Source organism: Nipponia nippon, unplaced genomic scaffold (genome assembly GCF_047370975.1).
Source record: "Nipponia nippon isolate SJK-2023a ecotype South Korea unplaced genomic scaffold, ASM4737097v1 scaffold_1, whole genome shotgun sequence".
NCBI lineage: Eukaryota > Metazoa > Chordata > Aves > Pelecaniformes > Threskiornithidae > Nipponia > Nipponia nippon.
Window position 1 is genome coordinate 140454151 of NW_028262290.1, and position 20697 is coordinate 140474847.

At 41.2% G+C, this 20697-nt stretch overlaps 1 protein-coding gene across 1 annotated transcript in view; it reads right to left on the bottom strand.

Annotated features, from left to right (window-relative positions):
- Positions 1-20239, bottom strand: part of COL1A2 (collagen type I alpha 2 chain) — a 41537-nt gene extending 21298 nt beyond the window's left edge. The window contains exons 1-23 of the mRNA XM_009466601.2: positions 20027-20239; positions 17669-17679; positions 17032-17049; positions 16312-16347; positions 14475-14558; positions 13060-13116; positions 10729-10773; positions 10571-10624; positions 10193-10246; positions 9750-9803; positions 9175-9228; positions 8846-8899; positions 7139-7183; positions 6838-6891; positions 6682-6726; positions 4101-4154; positions 2464-2562; positions 2338-2382; positions 2133-2231; positions 1562-1615; positions 1353-1460; positions 425-478; positions 221-319 (exon numbers count right to left, since the gene is read on the bottom strand). Of these exons, the coding sequence (XP_009464876.1) occupies positions 221-319; positions 425-478; positions 1353-1460; positions 1562-1615; positions 2133-2231; positions 2338-2382; positions 2464-2562; positions 4101-4154; positions 6682-6726; positions 6838-6891; positions 7139-7183; positions 8846-8899; positions 9175-9228; positions 9750-9803; positions 10193-10246; positions 10571-10624; positions 10729-10773; positions 13060-13116; positions 14475-14558; positions 16312-16347; positions 17032-17049; positions 17669-17679; positions 20027-20096 (1347 nt within the window). The 5' untranslated portion in view covers positions 20097-20239. The remainder of the gene's footprint in view (positions 1-220; positions 320-424; positions 479-1352; positions 1461-1561; positions 1616-2132; positions 2232-2337; positions 2383-2463; positions 2563-4100; positions 4155-6681; positions 6727-6837; positions 6892-7138; positions 7184-8845; positions 8900-9174; positions 9229-9749; positions 9804-10192; positions 10247-10570; positions 10625-10728; positions 10774-13059; positions 13117-14474; positions 14559-16311; positions 16348-17031; positions 17050-17668; positions 17680-20026) is intronic.
- Between the last annotated feature and the right edge of the window lie 458 nt (positions 20240-20697).

Here is a 20697-nt window from a genome sequence, read left to right on the forward strand (position 1 = left end):
GATGCTACAACATACAAAAGAAATTCATTGCAATAAACATTTCGATGCTTCTTAATCATCTCCTCATGGATTTTTTTTTCTATGGAGTGGTGGAAGTGCCCTAATTGTGGTTAGCACAGGCTGAATTTTTGCAGTTGGATTTCTGACTAATTTTGTCTCTAAATTGTAAGCAATTTTCTTTTTGCATAGTTCAAACTTACACCACAGAGTTCAAACTTACTCTTGGACCCATAAGACCAGGCTCACCAGGACGGCCACCATCACCACTAGGACCCTTAGCACCAACAGGACCACTAGCACCACGGTTACCAGCAGGTCCCTACCAAAATAAATAAATAAAATTAGGCAGAGGTAGCAAAAAGCATCACACAGCTGTATATAAAAGAAGATGGTTTAGAAATAGCAAGCCAGAAAAAAGTCTTACCATGACACCAGCTCTCCCATCAGCTCCAGGGAGACCACGAGATCCAGGCACACCCTGCAAGTGAACAGAAATCAAATCAAGAAAGGCAAAGAAATAAGTCTGTTCCTGTAAGGTGGACAGCGTTTGATAAATTTCAGACTTCCAAGCAGGTCTGCTAAATTTGAGGTAAGTACAGCTCTAAGCACACACACCTCAGTGTAAATGTATATTGTGAAAGAAATCTCTCTCACTTCCTTTAGATTTCTTTAAGTTCTAATCTGCTTGTATCAGAGCATTTTCAGTGTTCATTGTAATCTAATAGCGTCTCTAGCCAGCATCTAGGATCCCACAACCTGGCCCACACTGTTTCACCTTTGCTTCTCTGTAGAGTTACTGGCTTCTCTATGACTCTGAACACCCTACCCAAGGTGCAAAACTGAATCCTTATCTCTACCAAAAAAACCTGGTGGAAACGCTGCCATTTTTCCTTTTATTTTCCTATGAATTCTTTTCCTTCATGAAGCCACAAGCCTCCTGAAGTTCACGGAGTGGTTTCCTCACCCAGTGAAAAGCGTACTAGGCACCCTTGAAGACACCGAATTGAAACCTTTTGCCTCACATTATGTGTGAACCAATTATCTGTTTTAAGCAGTTAAATCCCATCACAAAGCTTTAAGAGTAATCAAAAATAATTCACTAAATATTACACAATGGATAAATCAAAGCAACCTTTAATTACTTCAGGGGTAAGATAGTAAACGGCACTAATACAAAGCAAAAATAGGTTTGGTCCCAACTCATCAAAAGGCTCAGAATTGCAAATGATCTTTGCTTAGCAGCATTAATGTAAATTTAATTACTCATAATTGCTTAATTTGCCTTTGTGAGTCTAGCTTTATTTCCTCTTTCCTTTTTGCTTCTACTTCTGGAACATGAAAAGAAAACCTACTCTTAGACCAGCAGGGCCCGGAGGACCAGCAGAGCCAGGTTCACCAGTGCTGCCTCTTTTGCCTTCCTCACCACTAGGACCAGGAGGGCCAGCGGGTCCAGCAGCACCCTATTTCAGGCAAAGAGAGAAAAAGAAGAAATTAGATGCTGTGTTGCAGATACTATTAGGCTTTTTCACTGAAAAAAACCTTCATATGTTGCCATACTTACAGGCTCACCCTTGTTACCACTTTCTCCCTTGGCACCAGCAGGGCCTGGTTCACCCTAGAGTCCAAAACAAAAAGAGATCATAGAATTAAGCATCATTCCAAAAATCTCTCTTCTACCTGGACAGCTTTTTCATGAATCAAAAAAATCTTTAATCTTCCAATGCCATGCCTGCCTCTATTGTGATAAATGGTCAATGAACATAACTGTATTTTTGGCTTAACAGGCATGCTTAGAAATGACAATAATTGAACTATGAAATAAGGGCTGGTTCCTCTACTGAGGATACCCATTGAGGGCCTGATTGTGAGATTGCTGCCACATCTTTCTTGATAAAATCAACATGAACAGAGCTTAACAGTCCTTGTACTCAAAGGGAGTTCAAAGTGAACCTCTTCAGTCTCAGCATCTGAAGCAAGCAGTGAGACACAGAAATGAACTACAATGTTTAATTATAGTGGAGCAAGAAAAAATGTCTCCATTAAATACAAAAATATCCAGAGGAAATCTTTTACAACTGTGGACACCGTGTCCAATTTTCAAATGAAGACATGCAATATACAAGGTCACTTACAACAAGTCCTCTAGCACCACTAGGACCAGCAGGGCCAGGAGGACCAGGAATACCACGGGGACCAGGCAGACCAGGAGCACCAGCAACACCAGGAAGACCCTGTCCAACGGAGGGAAAAAAGGTATTATGAGCCCATTATCTTTTCTGTTGCATTAACTGAATTGGTTTTTTTACAGCAAACAAGTGTGAGTATGGCTGTACTTACAGCTGCACCTTTAGCACCTGGAAGACCGTTAGCACCAGGGTTGCCCTATTAAGAAAGATAACAATACTGGTTAATTCAGAGTCTCAAGTACACCCATCTGACAATAAAGTCTGGCAAGTTACTCACTGGAGGGCCAACAGGACCACTAGAACCGGGAAGTCCAATCTCTCCTCTTGGACCAGCAGGACCAGTAGGACCAACATTACCAGCAGGTCCAATTTCACCCTGTTTGAGAGAAGGATAGAGCCCTCTATCAGTGTACACAGTGTTAGGGCAATAGTGGAGCAATCCTATATTAGCCTGATATTAAGAAGACAATCTGATATATATATATATTCCCACTTCAGAGGCCAGGAAATGAAGGAGCTGAGAGCTTTCATTGGATTTTAAAGGCACTGAAGCTGGGATGCCTAGCTACGCTCCACTGACGCTGATGGCTAACACGGGAACAATAGATGCTTGGCATATCTGAGAAGCTACATTATTGCCAAGGTTTACACAGAAGGTTGATCTAGAAAATTAGAATTATGATTCCAGTCTTATCTGCAGCTGTGTGCCTCCAGCATTGGCCTGAGATGCCTCACAGTGTATGAGACCTAATTGACCATTATCTTGCACCTTAAGATGCCATTCGCGCTGATGCAAAATGCAAAACGATGCCTGATCAGAGTGCTATAGGATAGTGTTCACAGTGGAGTAAATAACAGGAAAAAAGGTTCTTGGTTTTACTCTCAGAAGCCTGCATTCACTAAGTCTACTACAAAAACCTGAGTATAATGACAACTTCTCTTCAGCAATTCTCTAAGTAGTCAGAGTTCACCCTGGACACGTAGGCACTCTTCCCTTGAAATTACATGCTGTAACCACACTCATATCGGCATCAGAGAAGACTTCATGGTTTCCGAAAGTCTTGCCTTTTGACAAGAATAACCAGAATAGGATCTCAATTTTTCCTCATCTTCTCTGCAGTTAATATTGAGAGGTCTAGCAAACAATACTATTTTCTTCTAAAGGTGGATCAAGATAAGAGTTTTGTCTGTTGTGACATGGAGTTCGTGTACTTGTGTTAAGGGTGAAAAAGTGTATCACACTACATACAAGTTTATGCAGCTCTGACCTTCTAGGCAAATGGTCGGTGAAATTTGTAAATGCAGTATATGGGATACTCTTGCCCAAAATCCTCTGTCCTTCCATGGACAAAGTAACATTCAAAATAATGAGACTCTTACCCAGGTGAAAATGCTGGGATCTGAACAATAAACTGATTCATCTAAGTTATGGTCTGCAAAAGCAAAATGATACTGCCCTAAACCTGAAAAGTTTAAATGCAATTTCTCCATTGTAATTTCAGGAACTTAGGATGGAAGGAGCCCAGTACTCAACTGTAGCTTCTTGGTCCTCCAGTACTTGTGTAAAGTGATGTAAACTGCTTCTTTGCTTATTTATCATGATCCATGTCACCCTTCAAAGGTGTATACAACTGCACCACATAGGAACAGTTAAAAAAAAAAAAAAAAAAGAGGTTATGTGTCTTCCTGAACCTGCCAAGCATCAATCTTCAGCTGTGAAATAACTGCTGTATTTTAAATTAGCGTTCATATATGATGTTCCTTAAATACTGTAGAGATTCATCCTCATCCTGATCTGTAACTGATAAGAAAGCACTCCCACTTTAGAGAGGGTGTCTTTTTGCTGCCTAGCAATACTAGTTACTACATTTCATCTTCATTATCAAATGTACCAGTAGAAGCAGATGTTCGTACCTTAGCACCAGGAGCACCTGGGAAGCCTGGAGGACCAGCAGCACCAATAGGGCCCTAGGCAACAAAAGGGAAGCAGTTATGTACAAGTATTCAGTGATGACAGAAACACCTTGCTTGCTGAAGTAAACAGAATAAAAAAATGCACATGTACTTAGACACTTCTGCACATTACCACCTCAGAATATCAGTTGCCTTTTGCAACGCCAAACTGACAGATTTGGTTCACTACAAACAGTTAAGAGTGAGGTCAATGCTGAAAAACATTTGCAGTGCAGCTAAAAAAGTGTGAATTAAGCAACAATTGGTAAAACCTTGCCTTGAGGCCAAACAACTGAGAAAGAATAAACAAGGATGGGCAGAGGCAAGCATCTGCAAAGCAAGATGTCTTGCTGTACAGTCCCACAATGAATAAAGGGGAGCGCTGCATCCTGCAAATGCAAGTCTTAGGTGGCTGTTTCCAATACATTTACTGTGCAGGGCTAACTGTGTATGCTGTCACACCAGTAGTCCTTCTGAACTACTGGTCACACACAAGAGCCCTGTGTTGATGACAGCATTTGTCCTTCTTCACACGTGGGAAGAGGGCTGGTAAGATCTCTGTACCACTTTAAAAGCTCATGCTTGGCACAACTTACATTGAAGTCAGTAAGAATGTACTAGAAATTGGATCAGGCTTAACAGCAGCTGAGGGCAGGAGCTGATTCTAACATGGGAATGGATTAGAAATCTTGATTCATACCCAGACTATACATTTTGAGGCAGTGAACACGTGGAGCCCCACTGCCCTTTCATTAAACTTTTTTTTTTTATGTCAAAGGCAATGGCATGTCACCCTGAAGAGGACTTCCTACTGATTCTACTATGTCTAGCTATGGCTGTGAGATTTGTAATTACAATGGGACAAGCTTCCTAATGTACAGTACCTAGACACCACAGGAGAAGATATATTGGTGGATTCATAGCCTTTGTTATCGTTCAATGCATACAAATACAAAGAGATAGTTTTTCTTCAGTTATTAATGAAATATGCAATGCATTCATAGCTATTGGGGATTGATATCTACTTTTTTGTGAGCTGACATCTTTCAATTATAAATACTTATTATAAAACTGCCTCACAAATCCAAGGGAATAAAATGAGTCAGCTGGTATAGCAAAGAGGAACTGGCTTCCAACACTCTATAACCTACTGTGTTTGTTATAAACTGGGTACCTGGAATTGTCCCTGGTTTTGCATAAGCAAAGAAAAAAAGACCAAATGCCGTTTAAGATATGTATGAAAATATAAACGTTCAGAATTTCCATTGCAGTGACTCTTTTTATGTTTTAAATTCCCAGTGGCAAGGAGAAGAAAACATTATTTCTGGTTTAGTTTAAAAAAAAAGGTGTTAATAAGTGCTATGCAGAATGTTTACAGCATCATAACCTAAGCATGTGTAAAATAACTTTAGCCTGGCATAGACACTGGGACGCAACGCAACTCTCTGCTGCTGCTCATTCAGAGTAATACCTCTGCAATCAGCAGGTCCAGAATATTTTTCCTATAGTAACTCAATTGCCTTCAAGATAGCTAAAATGTTTTGGTTCTACTACAAAGTATAATATCAGATCTGAGCTATAAGGTCTCTATTTGCCTACAATTTAAATGCCCAATCACATATATTTTTTAAATACCCCGTAAGGTAGAACTGAAGTGAAATTCACACCTATGCAAAGATTCTACTCTGTTAAAGCACGACGGATGTTTGCAGTGACAAGGAGTATTAAAATCAACTTTAGCAAAGTTAACAGAACCAAGCACAGCTTCATCATGGACTCAAATTTTGAAGGCAGGAAGGAAAAACTGTTCTGGGCTATTCCTGATTTTTTTTTACAGCTTCAAAACTATATCCTTGTACACACGTTTATTTCACTGAAATAACTGAGGCTTACTGAAGTCAGTGGTATGCTAGGGCAACACTAACTCCTTTTAAATGGACAAATCTGCGCTGGATTAGCACTTATTAGAATAGTTATTGTTTACCAGTCAGATCAGGACAGTTGGATCTTATTGGCCTTTCACACTAGCTCACATAACTCAGGTATCACTGGTGAATGGAAAAGGTTAGCTTCTCTTAGTCAGACAGGACAATGTTGCAGGTGCAAAGCTGTGTCCGGGAGCACGTGTAATAGTTTCAGGATATATATAATTATAGTCACCTGCAGCACGTGCATGGTATCTGTCTGTTAAAAGGTATAAAGTCTCTTTAATTTTGGAATGAGAACTGTTCTGTTACACTGTTGGAAATGAGAATTCTGTTCATTGGGTGTTTCCCTAAGAACTCATCAGTGCAAATGAGAGAATATTTGGTTCCTTTGATACAGGTGTGTTTAATATAAATCCTGAGGCTCTCAGGATATTGTCTGCAAAGGGTTTATGTTTTATTAATTCTTTTTGTGATGGTCTGATGAGCAACAAAGAATTGTGTTAAAAACATCCACACAATCAACTTCTCAGAAGCCCAAGAAATCCTCTATAAACAGAAAGAGGGACAGAAGGCCTAACAGAAGCAGAGTGTCAAAGATCAAGATTGAAACTTACAGCAGGTCCGGTGGGGCCAGCGCTGCCATCACTTCCACGAGCACCCTGTGAGGAGAAAACATGATAAATACAGTTTGAAAAGAGATTCAAAGATCAGAGAAAGCCACAGTAAGTAGCTGGCCATGATAACAAACAGACAGATGGGAAGCCACTTACAGCTGGTCCAGGGGCACCTACTCTTCCTCTCTCACCAGGGAGACCACGAGCACCCTGAAAGAAAAATTAAATTAGCTCATTTATACTTATTCACTGAACAAACATATACAGATTCTTTTTATTCTGCTAAGTCTTTATATGAAGTGTGTTGCAGCCAGGCAATTCTGTTCTAAACATTCACATACTGTTACATTACAATATCTAGCTAGCTGGAGTGTCACTGATGACAAAAATTGACCAAAATGCTGGCTGAACCGTATCTATCACATTATAATTTTCCACAGCAGCAGTAAATACTTACAGGTTGTCCTGGGGTACCATTTTCACCAGGGGCACCAGGTTCTCCCTACGAAAAATAAAGTTTGCAGGCTTGAATTACTTAAAGGATGCTTTGCACAGATAAGAACAACACCATCTAGAGAGATTCAACTGCTAGATCCTACTCTCTTTGTCTTCTCTAGCATTGCACCACAGTATACAATAATAGCATATCAAGTCCTGAGTGTGCAGAGATTGTGACTGTCCCTGCACATACTGGAACATGGCCAGTTGGAATCCTCTTAGAAGAGGAGGGCCAGAGCAAGTCACTTCACTTACCCATCTCAGCTTTCTTTATCCCCTTTCTTTATTCTGTTATCTACTCAGTAGCACACATCTAAGAGAGAGGGCCTGGCTAGTCAACTACCAATTCAGATCAATCAGCTGCTGTTTTTTAGCTACAGTAGAAACAGAATGATGCTTTCTTTTGCCTTAGGTTAAGGTAACAAAGTTCCTGTCAAATGTCTGGCAATAAGGATCTGCCTCAGGTTATTTTTAACTTAAGACCAATAATACTGAGATATGAGCAACAGCCATTAAAACATGACTCCTCCCCCTTTAGTATTAAGAGTTCTCAACAAGCCTGCAGTTGGTCTAGGCTGGTCTATAGTGACAAGATTTGTCCTAGAGCACTTGTATCCTGAATATATCTGAATGCACCTAGTCTTAAATGCTGCAAACAGCTTAAGTTTTCGCCTTCATCACTGCTTTCAGCACTGTTATATCATAAGTGACCTTGATTTATTATGCTTGTGTCTTCCAGTCAGATTAGCACTCTTACTAATAACTGTTCTTTCCTTTACTTAATTGTTTTATCTGCTTTTAATCTCTAACAACTGGACAGACTGAGTGTTTGCTGTCTCTTTACCAAACTTTTTCTGAAGGTTAACAACTTGCTGTTACAATTAGTAACTCTGTAAGCAAGCAGTGCTAAGCTCTTAGAAACAAGCAAGAGGAAGAATTAGTATTTGAGCTTTTCATTGTTATATTAAAGGTCCTGAATACAAATCTCCTGTGAGTAAGTCGGCAGCATTAAAAATTCCTACAACCCAATATTGCAGTAGTGTTTTTTTAAGAACACTGCTATTAGGCACTGAGGCAGAATGGGAGAAGAAGAAACTAAGGGAGGAAGAGTTTGCTAGAGATGTTTCTAGACCATATTTAAAAATATTTTTTAAGGGCAATGTTCAAACGTGCACTAATCTGACAAAAGTAAAAAGGAAAAAGACTGTGAAGATCAAATAGCCTTAACTCAGAAGAGCACTGCATCTGTCCGAATTTTTAGCAGAGTGCCTTACCCTAGAGCATGTGTCTCACACAGCAGAATTTTGTAGAAAAATGAGATGTTTTCATTTTAGTGTGCTTTAAAAAAACCCCACCAAAATGCAAAATACAATCCACAGAAAAGCAGAAATAGCAAAAAAGTGCTGCTGGATAGTCAATTATCAGGATCCCAGTTCTGCAGCTCTTACTCACAGAAAGTACTAACTTGACTGAGGGCTCAAGAATAAGGCCCCAGGAATGATTTCTTATGTTAAGGTACATGTATTTGTCCTACATGGATCCACTGATTTCTAGATTATTGCAGCTGGGCAATGTTTAATAACAACATGGAAGATTGATTGGAGGGGACTTCATATGCCTTTTGCTAGAAACAGCTACATCCTACATTTTCAGATTTCATCTTTACCTTGGTGCCAGGAGTACCGGGTTGTCCCTTTTGACCATCCAGACCATTGTGTCCCTATATTGAGTAGAAAAAGAAATATTAATATATATGTTCCCACAAATGGCTATACACAAACGCTTAAGTCTTGTAAGGTAACTCCTTTCCATACAAAATGATTTCCTACTATAATCTTATTATTTAAAAAAAAAATCACTCTTTCATATCAGGAGATATTAAAATCTTCAAAGAAATTCATGCACTCTTAACTTTGAGGGGATTTCCAGAGGTTTTCAGTATGCTGAGGTGTTGTCAGTCTTAACTATTCAGGGCAAAAGTATATATATACTCACCCTAATTCCCTTAAAGCCAGGCAGACCAGGAGTTCCAGGGAAACCACGAGCACCCTAAAAACACACAGTGCATGAATGATTGTCTCGCATATTATATAATGCAGTTAAAAAGAAAGAAAAAGCATAAGCCTTTCGATAAAATTAATGAGTAGATTTGGGCCGTGATCATTTAAGTGAGGAACACAGTCCATTGCCTAACCTCCCAGGACCAGACTTGTCCCAAGACTAACAGTAATCAACCTGATTTTCCAGTTCTGAATCTCAGAAATTTCATGCATTGACATGTGATAGCACAGCTGTTTTAGCTTTCTATGCGAAGGTACCTGCTCACCTGCTCTTGTGTAACTCCTCACTATGTCACTTCTGTTACTAATTAGACTAGCTTTAATGGGGGTGGGGTGGGGGAACACAAAACAAAACCATACCTGTATGGTATCCCTAAAGGTAAGAACTGAGATTGGATTAATGCATATAGGGAATATTACTAGACTGTTAATGTGGTGCAATTCAGAAATGTTGTTAGGTTTCATTGATAGAGAACCGTTTTGTATTGTATGCAGTAGATCGCTACGTACCTGTGGGCCAGCAACACCCCTCTCACCAGGTCTTCCAGGTTTGCCAGGGTGACCCTAAAAAAATGCAGTAAAGTGCACTAAGAAGGAAGCTCATTTTATAAAATAACCACATAAATCATTATAAAAGGAAAGGACTTTGGCAAGGTTTCTCTTTTTCAATAAATACAGAGAGCTTGTTAGCTCTCACGTTTCCCTCTTCCTGTATTCAGGAAGCTAAATAATGTATTTGGAGAGGTTTTGCAGTTATCCATTTTTCTGTACATTTCCAACACACAGCATCTCTTGTACTATAAAATAATTATTTCAGGGGTCTATTTATTCTATCCAATATTATACAACAATGTAAAAATTATGGCCAATAGAATACTTAGCTTAATAATAACCTAATGTTAGAGTTGAATCACAGCCCCAAAAGAGATGAGAAACACTTAATAACCACTTACGTCTTCGCCAGCCTTTCCTGGAGGACCAGGGGGACCACGAGGACCATGGGGACCCTGTTAAAAATAGATTGAGGATTACTTAAAGCATCATTCTTCAGGTAAGTCTTTTCACTGGTTTCTGACTTGAGTTGGGGCATAGCTGGAGCCTGAACTGAAGCAAGGTCCTTCCATCCTAACTGACTTTGCACTTAATGATTCCAATCTGAAGGATTCTGAATCCGAGTGTTCAGCTCTGTTTCTGTGACAAGATCAAGCAGGAATATCCAATTCAAACATTCAAGGACATGCATACGGATAGCAGAAATGGGCCTAAGCATTACAAGCCTACTTCGGTGTCCTACTTCTAATGCTAACAGTATCTGTATGTACTGTACTTACTGTTTGACCAGGTTCACCAGGCTCACCAGGGACACCTTGAAAACCAGGAGGACCCTAGAAGAGGAGGGAGACTTTGTTAGCATTTGAACAAGCTATTTTATGATTCTATAGGTATGTCAATGTTAATTAGTCAGTAGGAGAGATGAGACTGTACTTACAGGGGGTCCAGATGCTCCAGGTGGGCCTCTAGGTCCCATTAAACCCTACAGGAGAAAAATAACAAAATCTTTTTACAAAAATCACCATTATATAAACTAATTTATAACGCCAATTCCTGGTATTCCTAAAATATTGGTAAGCATTACAGCGTTCAGTGTGCAACGTCCAAATCAGGTTAGAGGAAGTTAAGAGATCTGCATGAATTTGCACAGGCAGTTCAAGTGCAAACAGATCTTCTAATGGTAATGAACCAGAGCAGAACCCAGTGCGATGATTAGAACCGTACCATTATAGCTGGGAACCTTGTGATTAGGCTTCTTAATCTACTCTGGCTTGTTAGCAAGTGCACTGGTTCATTCTGCTATGTACCCTCTCCCTTCCTGTGCATGAACTTCCAGATTTTAAAGATGAGGGTCATAACAACACATTAAGAAAGCTTGCATTTTCAGGCCTCTCAATTTTATCATGATTTTCAAGAAGAGATATTGGAGAAAAAGATCATTAAAATGGCAGAGAGGTAAAAAGGAAAATAAAGGTATATAAATGGCGGTATTGTGATGAACTGGGAGGTTCACACATAATTTTGGAATGAAATCAGACAACTCTTATACATATTGTGTATACATCTATTTCAAATAATGATCAATTGCTATTTAAATATGTCATTGTTTTCTGGTTTTGAATAAATTCTCTTCATTTCACCTTCCAAATAAGTCACTAACATACTGTCCTTGACAGAATTTAGAATTTACATACATCTTGAAAAACAAGGGTCAAAAATCACTTTTAAAAAGGAAATTTCCATAGATTACTGCACTTTCTTAACAGTTGCCTTAAGCTTTACTAAGCAAGCAAACAACTTTGAACTGAAATTTAATTTAGGCTTCTATTGTCCAAATGAATGTTTTATGAGATGTTTCAGCAGAAATTATTATGTTTTTAATTGGTTTTAAAACTTTCTTGGGAACTTCTAGATTTTCTCATTACAAGATTAAAATCATGTGCCAACTTTTCAAAGGCTTATGTAGCTTTCCTGTAAGACTGAATACTTTTTATTAAGGGGAATAAATGCATATCAAATGCAGGCATTTACTTATGGAAGCTAAAGCAATCTTGTGGCTACAAAAATATGCAGTAATTATAGGAAAAATAACTGTTTCCGGACAGTCTGAATCATATGTGCTGCATAAGCCCTGTGAATCTCTTCACAAACTATATTCCATAATTGTTTTTCCCTCCTTTTCTATCTTCCCAATCTCTCAAGTTTTCTTTATGAAACTTAAAAATTCCTCACAGTAGGTAGATTCTACTGCTGTTGCTGTAAGATGAACCCTAATTGACTCAAAAAATGGAACTTAGAAATTGAGACACCCCAAATAAATCCTCATCTACATTTTCTGATTTATTGTCAGACACTGAGGGCAGAACTTGATTAAAGATACTATTTTCCTAAATTTAGTATCTAAATGGATGCCAAAATATTTTCAAAAATTCATTTAGTATTACACTATTTTCAGGAATGGAAACAAGCATTTCACCCAGAATAATCCTGGGCAGCCTTCATCCTGCTGCTCACCCATCAGATGCATCGTCTGTGATGTCAGTGTGTTGTGAATTTGACCCACATTCTATGTACACTGAAAATACCTGCTAACATCAGGAAGGGTTAGAAGTTCATGTGGAGAGGCAACAGACTCCTTAAGTGTCCATTTGGACATAGTATACAGTAACCAATAAAGATTCCTCCTCAGAACAGCTTTGTAGTAGCAAGTACTAACATTCAATTGTTAGGAACCAAATGTGGTGGCCAATTTCCTACCAAACCTGTGCAATCCAAGGATATCAAAAGGGTTGTACAGCCATGGCAGAAAAATGGTCACCAACTGGAGCTGAGATACTGAGTTACCTTCTAGACCTACGTCTGCTTCAGAGAGCAGCTTTACAATCAATCTCATTCCTAAACCACAACCTTCTGTCTCAATATGGGTAAAGTAATACTATATCAAAGTACATGTGTTACCTGACATCAGATTATGAGATTCACTGATTCATAAAAGTGTGGTCAACAGACAGAATTAAAGCACAAGACCCAGTAGTGCTATATTCAAGTTAAATATACAGTCCCAAGACCATATTTCAAGTCCTAAGACTATATTTCAAACAGTTCTCATTGTCCTACATCAGAGGATCAGTTTACAGTCTCACTCAATCTATGATCAAAACACTGATTTTAAAACTATGCTTTGCATTAATACAGCTGGATTAGACTCAAAGGAAAATACTAAGCACGTTAACTATGCAAGTTATCAAGTGCAAAATCATATACCTACCATAGGTCCTGGGCCAAAATCAGCTGCTTTAGATGGATCATATTGAGCAGCGAAGTTCTGCAGGTGATAAAAAGTTTAAAATTAAAATACTAAAAATTCTACTTTAAAAAGTATTGGTAATTATCATTCTTCATCTGTCATCTGACTTGCTATACTTGCTATATGGCATGTTAAAGTAGCATACATAAAACTCAGTAAACATGGCCCTATTATAAATACATTTCTAGTCATTTGTTTCCAGAAAGACTTGATTTTACTAGGAAGGCCCTTTCACACAATGGCCTCAAGTATCTACGCAGTAGTGATAGAGAGGCATTGCAATAATGTGAACTGAAAATTAAGAATGTAAACTCAGCACTCATTTAAAATTGAAAACTTTCTTGAAACCCTCAAATTGTTCTGCCTAATTTCTGATGAAGTCATACATATTTTTTCACTGCATTGCTTAAGTAAAATTCATGTACCAGCCCTGACTGACTATCAGATGAGGTGGGCCCTTCAGCTTCAAAAAGATCTGAGGACTATGCAGCCTCAGAAACACTGCACTGGATTTTTGATCTTTTACCAATATAAGTTTTGTAGGCATGTATACATCTAGTTTTGTATTTCCCTCTTCACTAAAATGGAAAAAAGTTCTATACAACACAATCAAAAATCCTTTTCTTGCTTGTTTTGTTTTATTAGCTTATTAAAATAATAGAAATTAATGAAAGCAGTTCACGGTTTGCTAACAGGAAAATAAATTATTGCTGTTCATATTGAAAGCAAAAGAGTATTCTACCATGCAGGAGGATTTACTAAACACTGTCTATGTCTTCATGCTCCCTGTGAAAGCTAATGTCAAGCAAAGAGTTAAAGCCAGCATTCTGCAGAGAATACATGATGGACACTTCTGCAGAAAGTGTATGCCACACAGTCCACTTGCGTTCTGCAGCGTGAATACAGATAGAAATGAAAAATTCTAAAGGAAGATATTCTAAAATTCTAAAGGACTTTTAAGTATGGACTTCTAGCTTAACGGTAGTCGTCTTCAGCTTATTCCAATACAGTTGCTGTCTCTTGAACCAAATCGCAAAGTGCCGTTTCTTTTCCCCATCTGCTTAAAAGCACGGGTTTCATTTAGTTGATTCCTAATCCATACATATTATGGATGTATAAATTTAATGCTAATTAACAAGGTTGGTTTGCTCCTGTACATAAGTCCCTGTTGAATACAGAATCCAAATTCACCACGGAAATTATACATCCCAAGGAGAGTTTCATTGGAACCGGGACCATCAATTTCTTGCCGATCACAAGAGAACGTTTCCTCTACTCTCCAATGCAACATCAGTGTGTTCCAGCAGATATGCTTTTAGTCTTAGTCACAAAGCACAGATTATTGGTTTCAGTAATAGAAAGTTTGGATGCCTTACTCCACCAAGACCTGGAGGACCAGGGGGGCCTGGAGGACCTGGTAGACCATCTTCACCATTTCTGCCTGGTGGACCTGGTGGACCCTGGAGTCAAAAAGAGGATTATAAAGTGAACATTAGAAGTGGCTAAAGAAATCTCAGAAGCGATAAATTCATTAACAACCAGGGACCTACAGCACACACTACAGCAGTGCTATATATGCAGTTTCAATAAATGACTAACTTTAGAAAATAAGCATAGCCTGAATTTACATTGCCTTGCCACACCTCATATCAGATATTTACTGTAGTTTCATATTTGAGAAGATTTATGGGGGAAATATTGGATCCACGCTACCAAAGCGTAATCTCCAAATTGGGAATTTTCATTTTAAGTGACCAAATTTTGGACCCATGAACCCCAAGTGACCCATGTGGACCCACACAGCCTGTCAGACTGTTAGTGAAGCCTAAAATTTGACCAACTGAGGATTGGCAGAGGTCAGCCTTACTGGTACGAACTAACATAGATGCACAGTAAGTCAAAGGCCAGTTTTTAATCGGTCTAGACTATTTGCTGGTATAATTGCAAATTCAATGACAATAAAGCAGTGCTCTTCTAGAGATTTTTGATACCGTCACTCTGCTACCACTGTCATAACTTCTTTTACAACAGCTTGAAATTACACGTGTTCAGTCCAGTAACATTTGCCCTTATATTCTTTCATCCTCAATGCACAAAGATGGTCAAGTTTTGCCATCGTGGCAACTGAGGTGAGGTAGTTAATTTGGTCTGTATTTTGGACCCAGTTCAGTGCTAGATGAAATCCATAATAAAAGTCTTACGGATTTCTAAAGGAGCAGGACTTCCTTAAAATAAATAAATATGATAATAATATAATAAATTTTAATAATAAAATAAATAAAAGTCTTATGGGTTTCTAAAGGAGCAGGCTTCCTGCCTTCAGTACAAAGCATGTATCTCATTTCATTAAACAAATTTAGTTAGTGGTAGCCTAAAGCAAATATCCAGTTGACCATACAGATACGCTCTTCCTAATAGTTCCCATTATGTTTGTCAGCATATTATGATCTAAGAAATCTTCAAGAGCTACCTATCAGTACTATGGCATTTTCATTCTCAGAAGATACAAAAAAGATGCATGATAACTACACACTGCCCAGGTAAGGACATGAATTTCAGGATATCACTTTACAAAAAGCAGCAACAATGCAGAAGCAAATCAGAAAAGCAGGTATCAGTAATATGAGTGAACATTACAATTAAATTGTTCAACTGTCCTTATTTATAGTTACTTTTACAGTAGCCTTTAACAGTACAATATCCACTTTGACTAATAGAAACTAGATGACAAATGCCTAGCTTGCCAAGAAGAGAGCTTTTTCAAGCCATCTTTGGAGGCACAGATAATGAACGATCCTCAAAGCTAGCTTTGTCTACTCGGGTTTGATGTAGACAGCTTATCCATATACCATATTGTTCAAAGACTACATCTTTATGTGCCAGCTTTCCCTTCTGCATTTTCATGCACTATTTCCACTGTGGGCAGCTGGAAAAAAGTTTTTCAAACCATCACTTGGGAGTGCAAGGCTGCCGTCTGAACTCAACCACATCTGCTCAGTCACAATGACCATAATTAGGTTGGTGAGGTATTGCTGGGGCAGAATGTGGTACACAGATAACTTCGTTTCTTTTTAATGAAATTGTACTTGCAAGCTTCTACAGGTACATTCTTTTAATCTCACATCAATGCCTAAACTTATTTTTTTCCTACTGGTCTTCCAACAACTGTTGTTCAAAGATCACAAACAAATGAATGTCAATCTAATTCCTTACCCTTTCTCCCTGTGGTCCTTTGTCTCCTCTAGGGCCCTGCTGGAAGAAAATAAAACTTGATGAGTTACCGTGGAAAATTTCCAGGATAATACAGGGAAACAGATACATTAAAAATAATCAGTGTACATGAAAAAGGGAAGGAAGACTGCACATACAGGTCCGATAGCTATTTTCCACAGACAGCATATTCTTTTTCCACAATAAGCTACTGGAAATAGGTTAGTCACTGTCATTACTACATCAGTTAAAAGTATCACTGCACAGACCACAGAAGTACTTGCAAAGTTGGTTTTAGTCTCTACTGAATAACTGACTCTAATTTAATAGTAGTAACTTTTAGAAATAAAATAGAATCTACTTAGCCTTTTAGACCTGTATGGATATTGCTGTACTGTTCAATTCATGCAAATCTTTCCAAAGGAACTCTGGTTGAACACGAATGCTACTTTGATGCAATTTAATTCTTGTTAGTCTTAGTTCTGCTCTTGGGTAAAGCAGCTTAAATCCAATATTTGAATGTACCCTGCTGTTAAGATGTTGCACTCGTTGTTCCCCTCCATTTTACTTCCTACTCATCTCAGTGCTACTGCTGTTCCCAGGGAATACTGGAAATAATGAATGTAGTCAGTTTTCCTTTCATCCAATATTCAACAAAATATTAATCTGCCTGAGTATCTGATATCATCTCCATTTCCACACAAGAAAAACAAAAATGCTTACCTTCCGCCCTGCAGGCGCCTGGAAAAAATAAAGAAGAGAATTAAAAAAAAGATACAATTTCTCCCAATGCTTTAAACTACAATAATGTACAAACTTAGACTCATCTTCTTACATAACTATAATTTTTCTCAATACAGTATATTTAAGTATGCCCTATGGTTTTAAATTACTATGAAGGCTAGGAGATTATTATATAGCAAAGATACATGTAACTACATTAGAACATTGTCTTGAAGACTGACAATTTTATACCTATTACAGCTTACAAAACTGGCATAAAAAAGTCACACCTGAGCTCCTTCATAATCCTTCTGTGCAATGAAATTTAGACTGGAAGACTGGCTTTAAAGTTCAGTCATCTCCAATCCAAACTGCCAGGTGTAATGTCCAAACACCACTGCTCCGTCACTTTCTCCTCATGGTCTTTACACCTATGAAGGCAGTCTCTTAAAAAGGCCGTCCCACTTGAGAAATTGGGGTGGGTACCTTTCCAGGCAGCCCCTTCAGGATTTAATCTGTATCTTTCCCTGACCGTCTTGGGAATTAACGTTAGTAAATAATACCACCACAAAAAAGAAGTCTAGCCTATTAATTGAAGTTCATTGTTACATATTAGATAAAAAATAATTATACTGACCTCACTCACATCTGGTGAAAGAAGGGAAAGAAAAAAAGGAGATAATTAGAGCATGGATTCAGTTATTTTACAAGTTTTACATTTCAATGCTTTTAAATGAAAATGCAGTTTTGCTGATTTTCTTAATGCAATAAACATTTTCCTAATGCAATTTCTTACTTTTAAGGTGATTATCTTAAACTGTAAAGACTCACAGATGAGATTGCTATGTATTTCAAATTCAAAACAGACTTGCTAATGAAATTAAAACAAGTAATATGGCTGATAGAGTAAAAAGGCAGATATTGTCTATAAACCTGTTCTAAATATGCTTAAACATATCTCCATGGAAAAAAATGCACATATATATTTTCACGTATGTATGCATGCAACACATGAATAAACCCAGACAGGCTGACACATGTGAAGACATTAAACTGTAGGAGTAATCTTAAATTTTAATATAAATGGCCCCATCTCACTTTTTACGGGGAATGGTTCTATCCAAACATACCCATTTCCACAATTTCCTGTAAAATGTCATAGGGTGTAACAGAGAACAGTTTGAACCTATTACACACCCAATAGAAATTAACTTTCTCTCTGTATGTTATTTACTATTAAGTATGCTCTTGTTAATTAGTTGGAGATACTAATTTTCAAAAATCTGTTTTCTGAATTTCAAGCAATTAAAAATCTATTTTGGCTGAAACTTGCCATGGTAAAAACGTCTCACATCACACTTTAATGCCAGCAATTTGACATTATTACTAACCAACAAGTTGTTGGCTGTTTCTCCACCAAGTGTCACTTTGGCAATGTATGATCACACCGAGTTCAGATGGTTCATACAGTCCAGCAAAAAGGTACCAATACTTAAGGGCTGGACACTATAAAGTACTGAAAAACCACGGCAGAACACCGACTGCCTATACTGCCTCAACATAAAATTAACGACAGTACTGCCCCCAGGTGATGGTGACACTGGCGACTACACGGTCTCACTTCGGGAAAGGCGGGGGCGGCCGGTACGGCGGGATCCCCACACGAACCGCTCCGTCTCCTCAGCCTTTGCCAAGGCGCTGCTACCGCTGCCTGTCACCGGGGGCGGGGGGGGGGGGGGCGGGGGACGGACACGTCCCCGGGGGGCGGCCGCCGTGCGCCGGGACAGGCCTCAGCCCGGCCGCCCCGCCCGAACGGCCCCGCCGCGCGCCCTCGGGCCTCCCCCGGGCCGCGGGCACCGGGCCGCCCCCCGCCACGGCCTCCTCACCGCCCGCCAACACCCCACGCCTCGCGGCTGGCAGCGGCCGGCGGGGGCGAGGCGGGGCGCAGCCGGTGGCGAGCGAGGCGCGGGGGGACCTTCCCGGGGGCTCCCAGCGCCAGGAGCGGGCAGCGGGCGGCTGCTCCCTCCATCCTCCGCCTAGGAGCGCGGCCAAACCCCAGGTCACAGCCGGTCTTGCAGAGGAACGGCGGCGAGGGGCACGGGGGCCTTCGCGGGATGCTGCCCAGCAGGGAGAAGGCTCCGTTTCTCTCCACCGCAGCGCCTGTGGGGGGAGCTGCGCTTCTCCGTCAGCCAGGGGGGAGACCGACTCCTCTTCCCAGCGAGCGGCGCAGAGCCGCGCTGCACCCTCGGGGAGCCCCATTCCCTCTTCGCACTAGAGCTAAGCCATCTTCCTTCCCTGCCTCCCTCCTCCTGCCTCGTACGGCCTTTCCCTCTCCGGAGGCCCCCGGGAGGGCGGGCTCAGCGTGCGGGGAGCCGCCCGGGGAGCCGCCAACGCCGTCCCCCGGCCCCGCTGGGTCGGAGGGCGCCCAGCGGCAGGGCGCGCGGCAGCGGCCTCGCTGCGCCTCCAGGGGGCGCCGCCGTGCGCGACGGGGCGGCAGCGGCGGCGGGGGTCCGGCAGCGAGCTCCCCGCCGCCCGCGTGCCCTCCCCTCGGCGGAGGGGGCGAGCCGCCGCTCTCCCGCTCCTCCCGGCGCCCCCGCTTCGGAAAGCGCGCCCCAAGTCCCACAAAAGCGCAGTCTGGGTGCAGCCTGGATTCTTCTGCTCGCCGTAACCACTCTCCTCCTAGCCTTCAAGCATCTGCGCTTGAATTAGGGCTTTGCATTCTCCTTTGGATACGAGCCCGTCTTTCTCTTTCCTTTGGGGGGAGGGGGGAGATCTCGTTGGCCTTTTGCCATCCTTTTCTATTTCTGAGGGAAAAAAAAGAAGCTAGATTCTGATCTGGGACGGAGGTGGCAGTTTTACGAGATGGCCTCTATAGCTTGGGAAGCTGCAGCTCCCCGCAGACTACCATCCGTGGGGAAGACGTCTGGATAGAGCGCAGAGTCGGACAGCCACCCCCTGACACCACCCATGCCACAAACAAGCTAAAAGCACTTACGTTGGCCTGTTGCTAGGTATGAAGTTACTGCAAGCAGCAACAAAATCCGTGTATCCACAAAGCTGAGCATGTCTAGTTGCAAGACATGCAGACTCCTTGTGGTGCAGAGTCCCTGGTCGGTGGTTAGCTATTACCTATGGGACGCAGGCATACAGTCTTGAGGAGTAACTCCAACCTTAGCAGAAACCTGCTGCCCGGGATGCTAAATTAATGAAGCCCCGGTCCGCCCTATTTATACCGCAGGAGGGTCCCGGGGCTGCGAGTCACCGGCGGCGGCGCAGCCAATGGGCGCGCGGCGGCCGCGGGGCCCGCGCGGCTCCCAGGCCGTCACGTGCCCCGTGTCTCCGGCCCGCCGCGGCAGCCTTGGCAGCGGGGCGGCGGGCGGAGGGCGCGGCGGGGGGGGGCGAGGGAGGCGGCGACGGTAAATTGGTTCCATGCTTTGAGGACGTGGACACTTTGAGGCTTTCGGAAGGAAAATCTGACTCCTCGTCTCAGTTTTTTTCTTTTCTTTTTTTTCTTTTTTTTTTTTTTGTTTCAGACGTCACCCGCCCCTCGCCCCGTTTTACTGGGCTGCGCGGCCGGGAGCCTCGCCGGGCGGCCGGCGGGCAGCGGCCGGGAGGGCGCTCCGAGGGCTTTCAAAGCAGGAGCTGTCCAGGGCCTGCGGAGCCTCC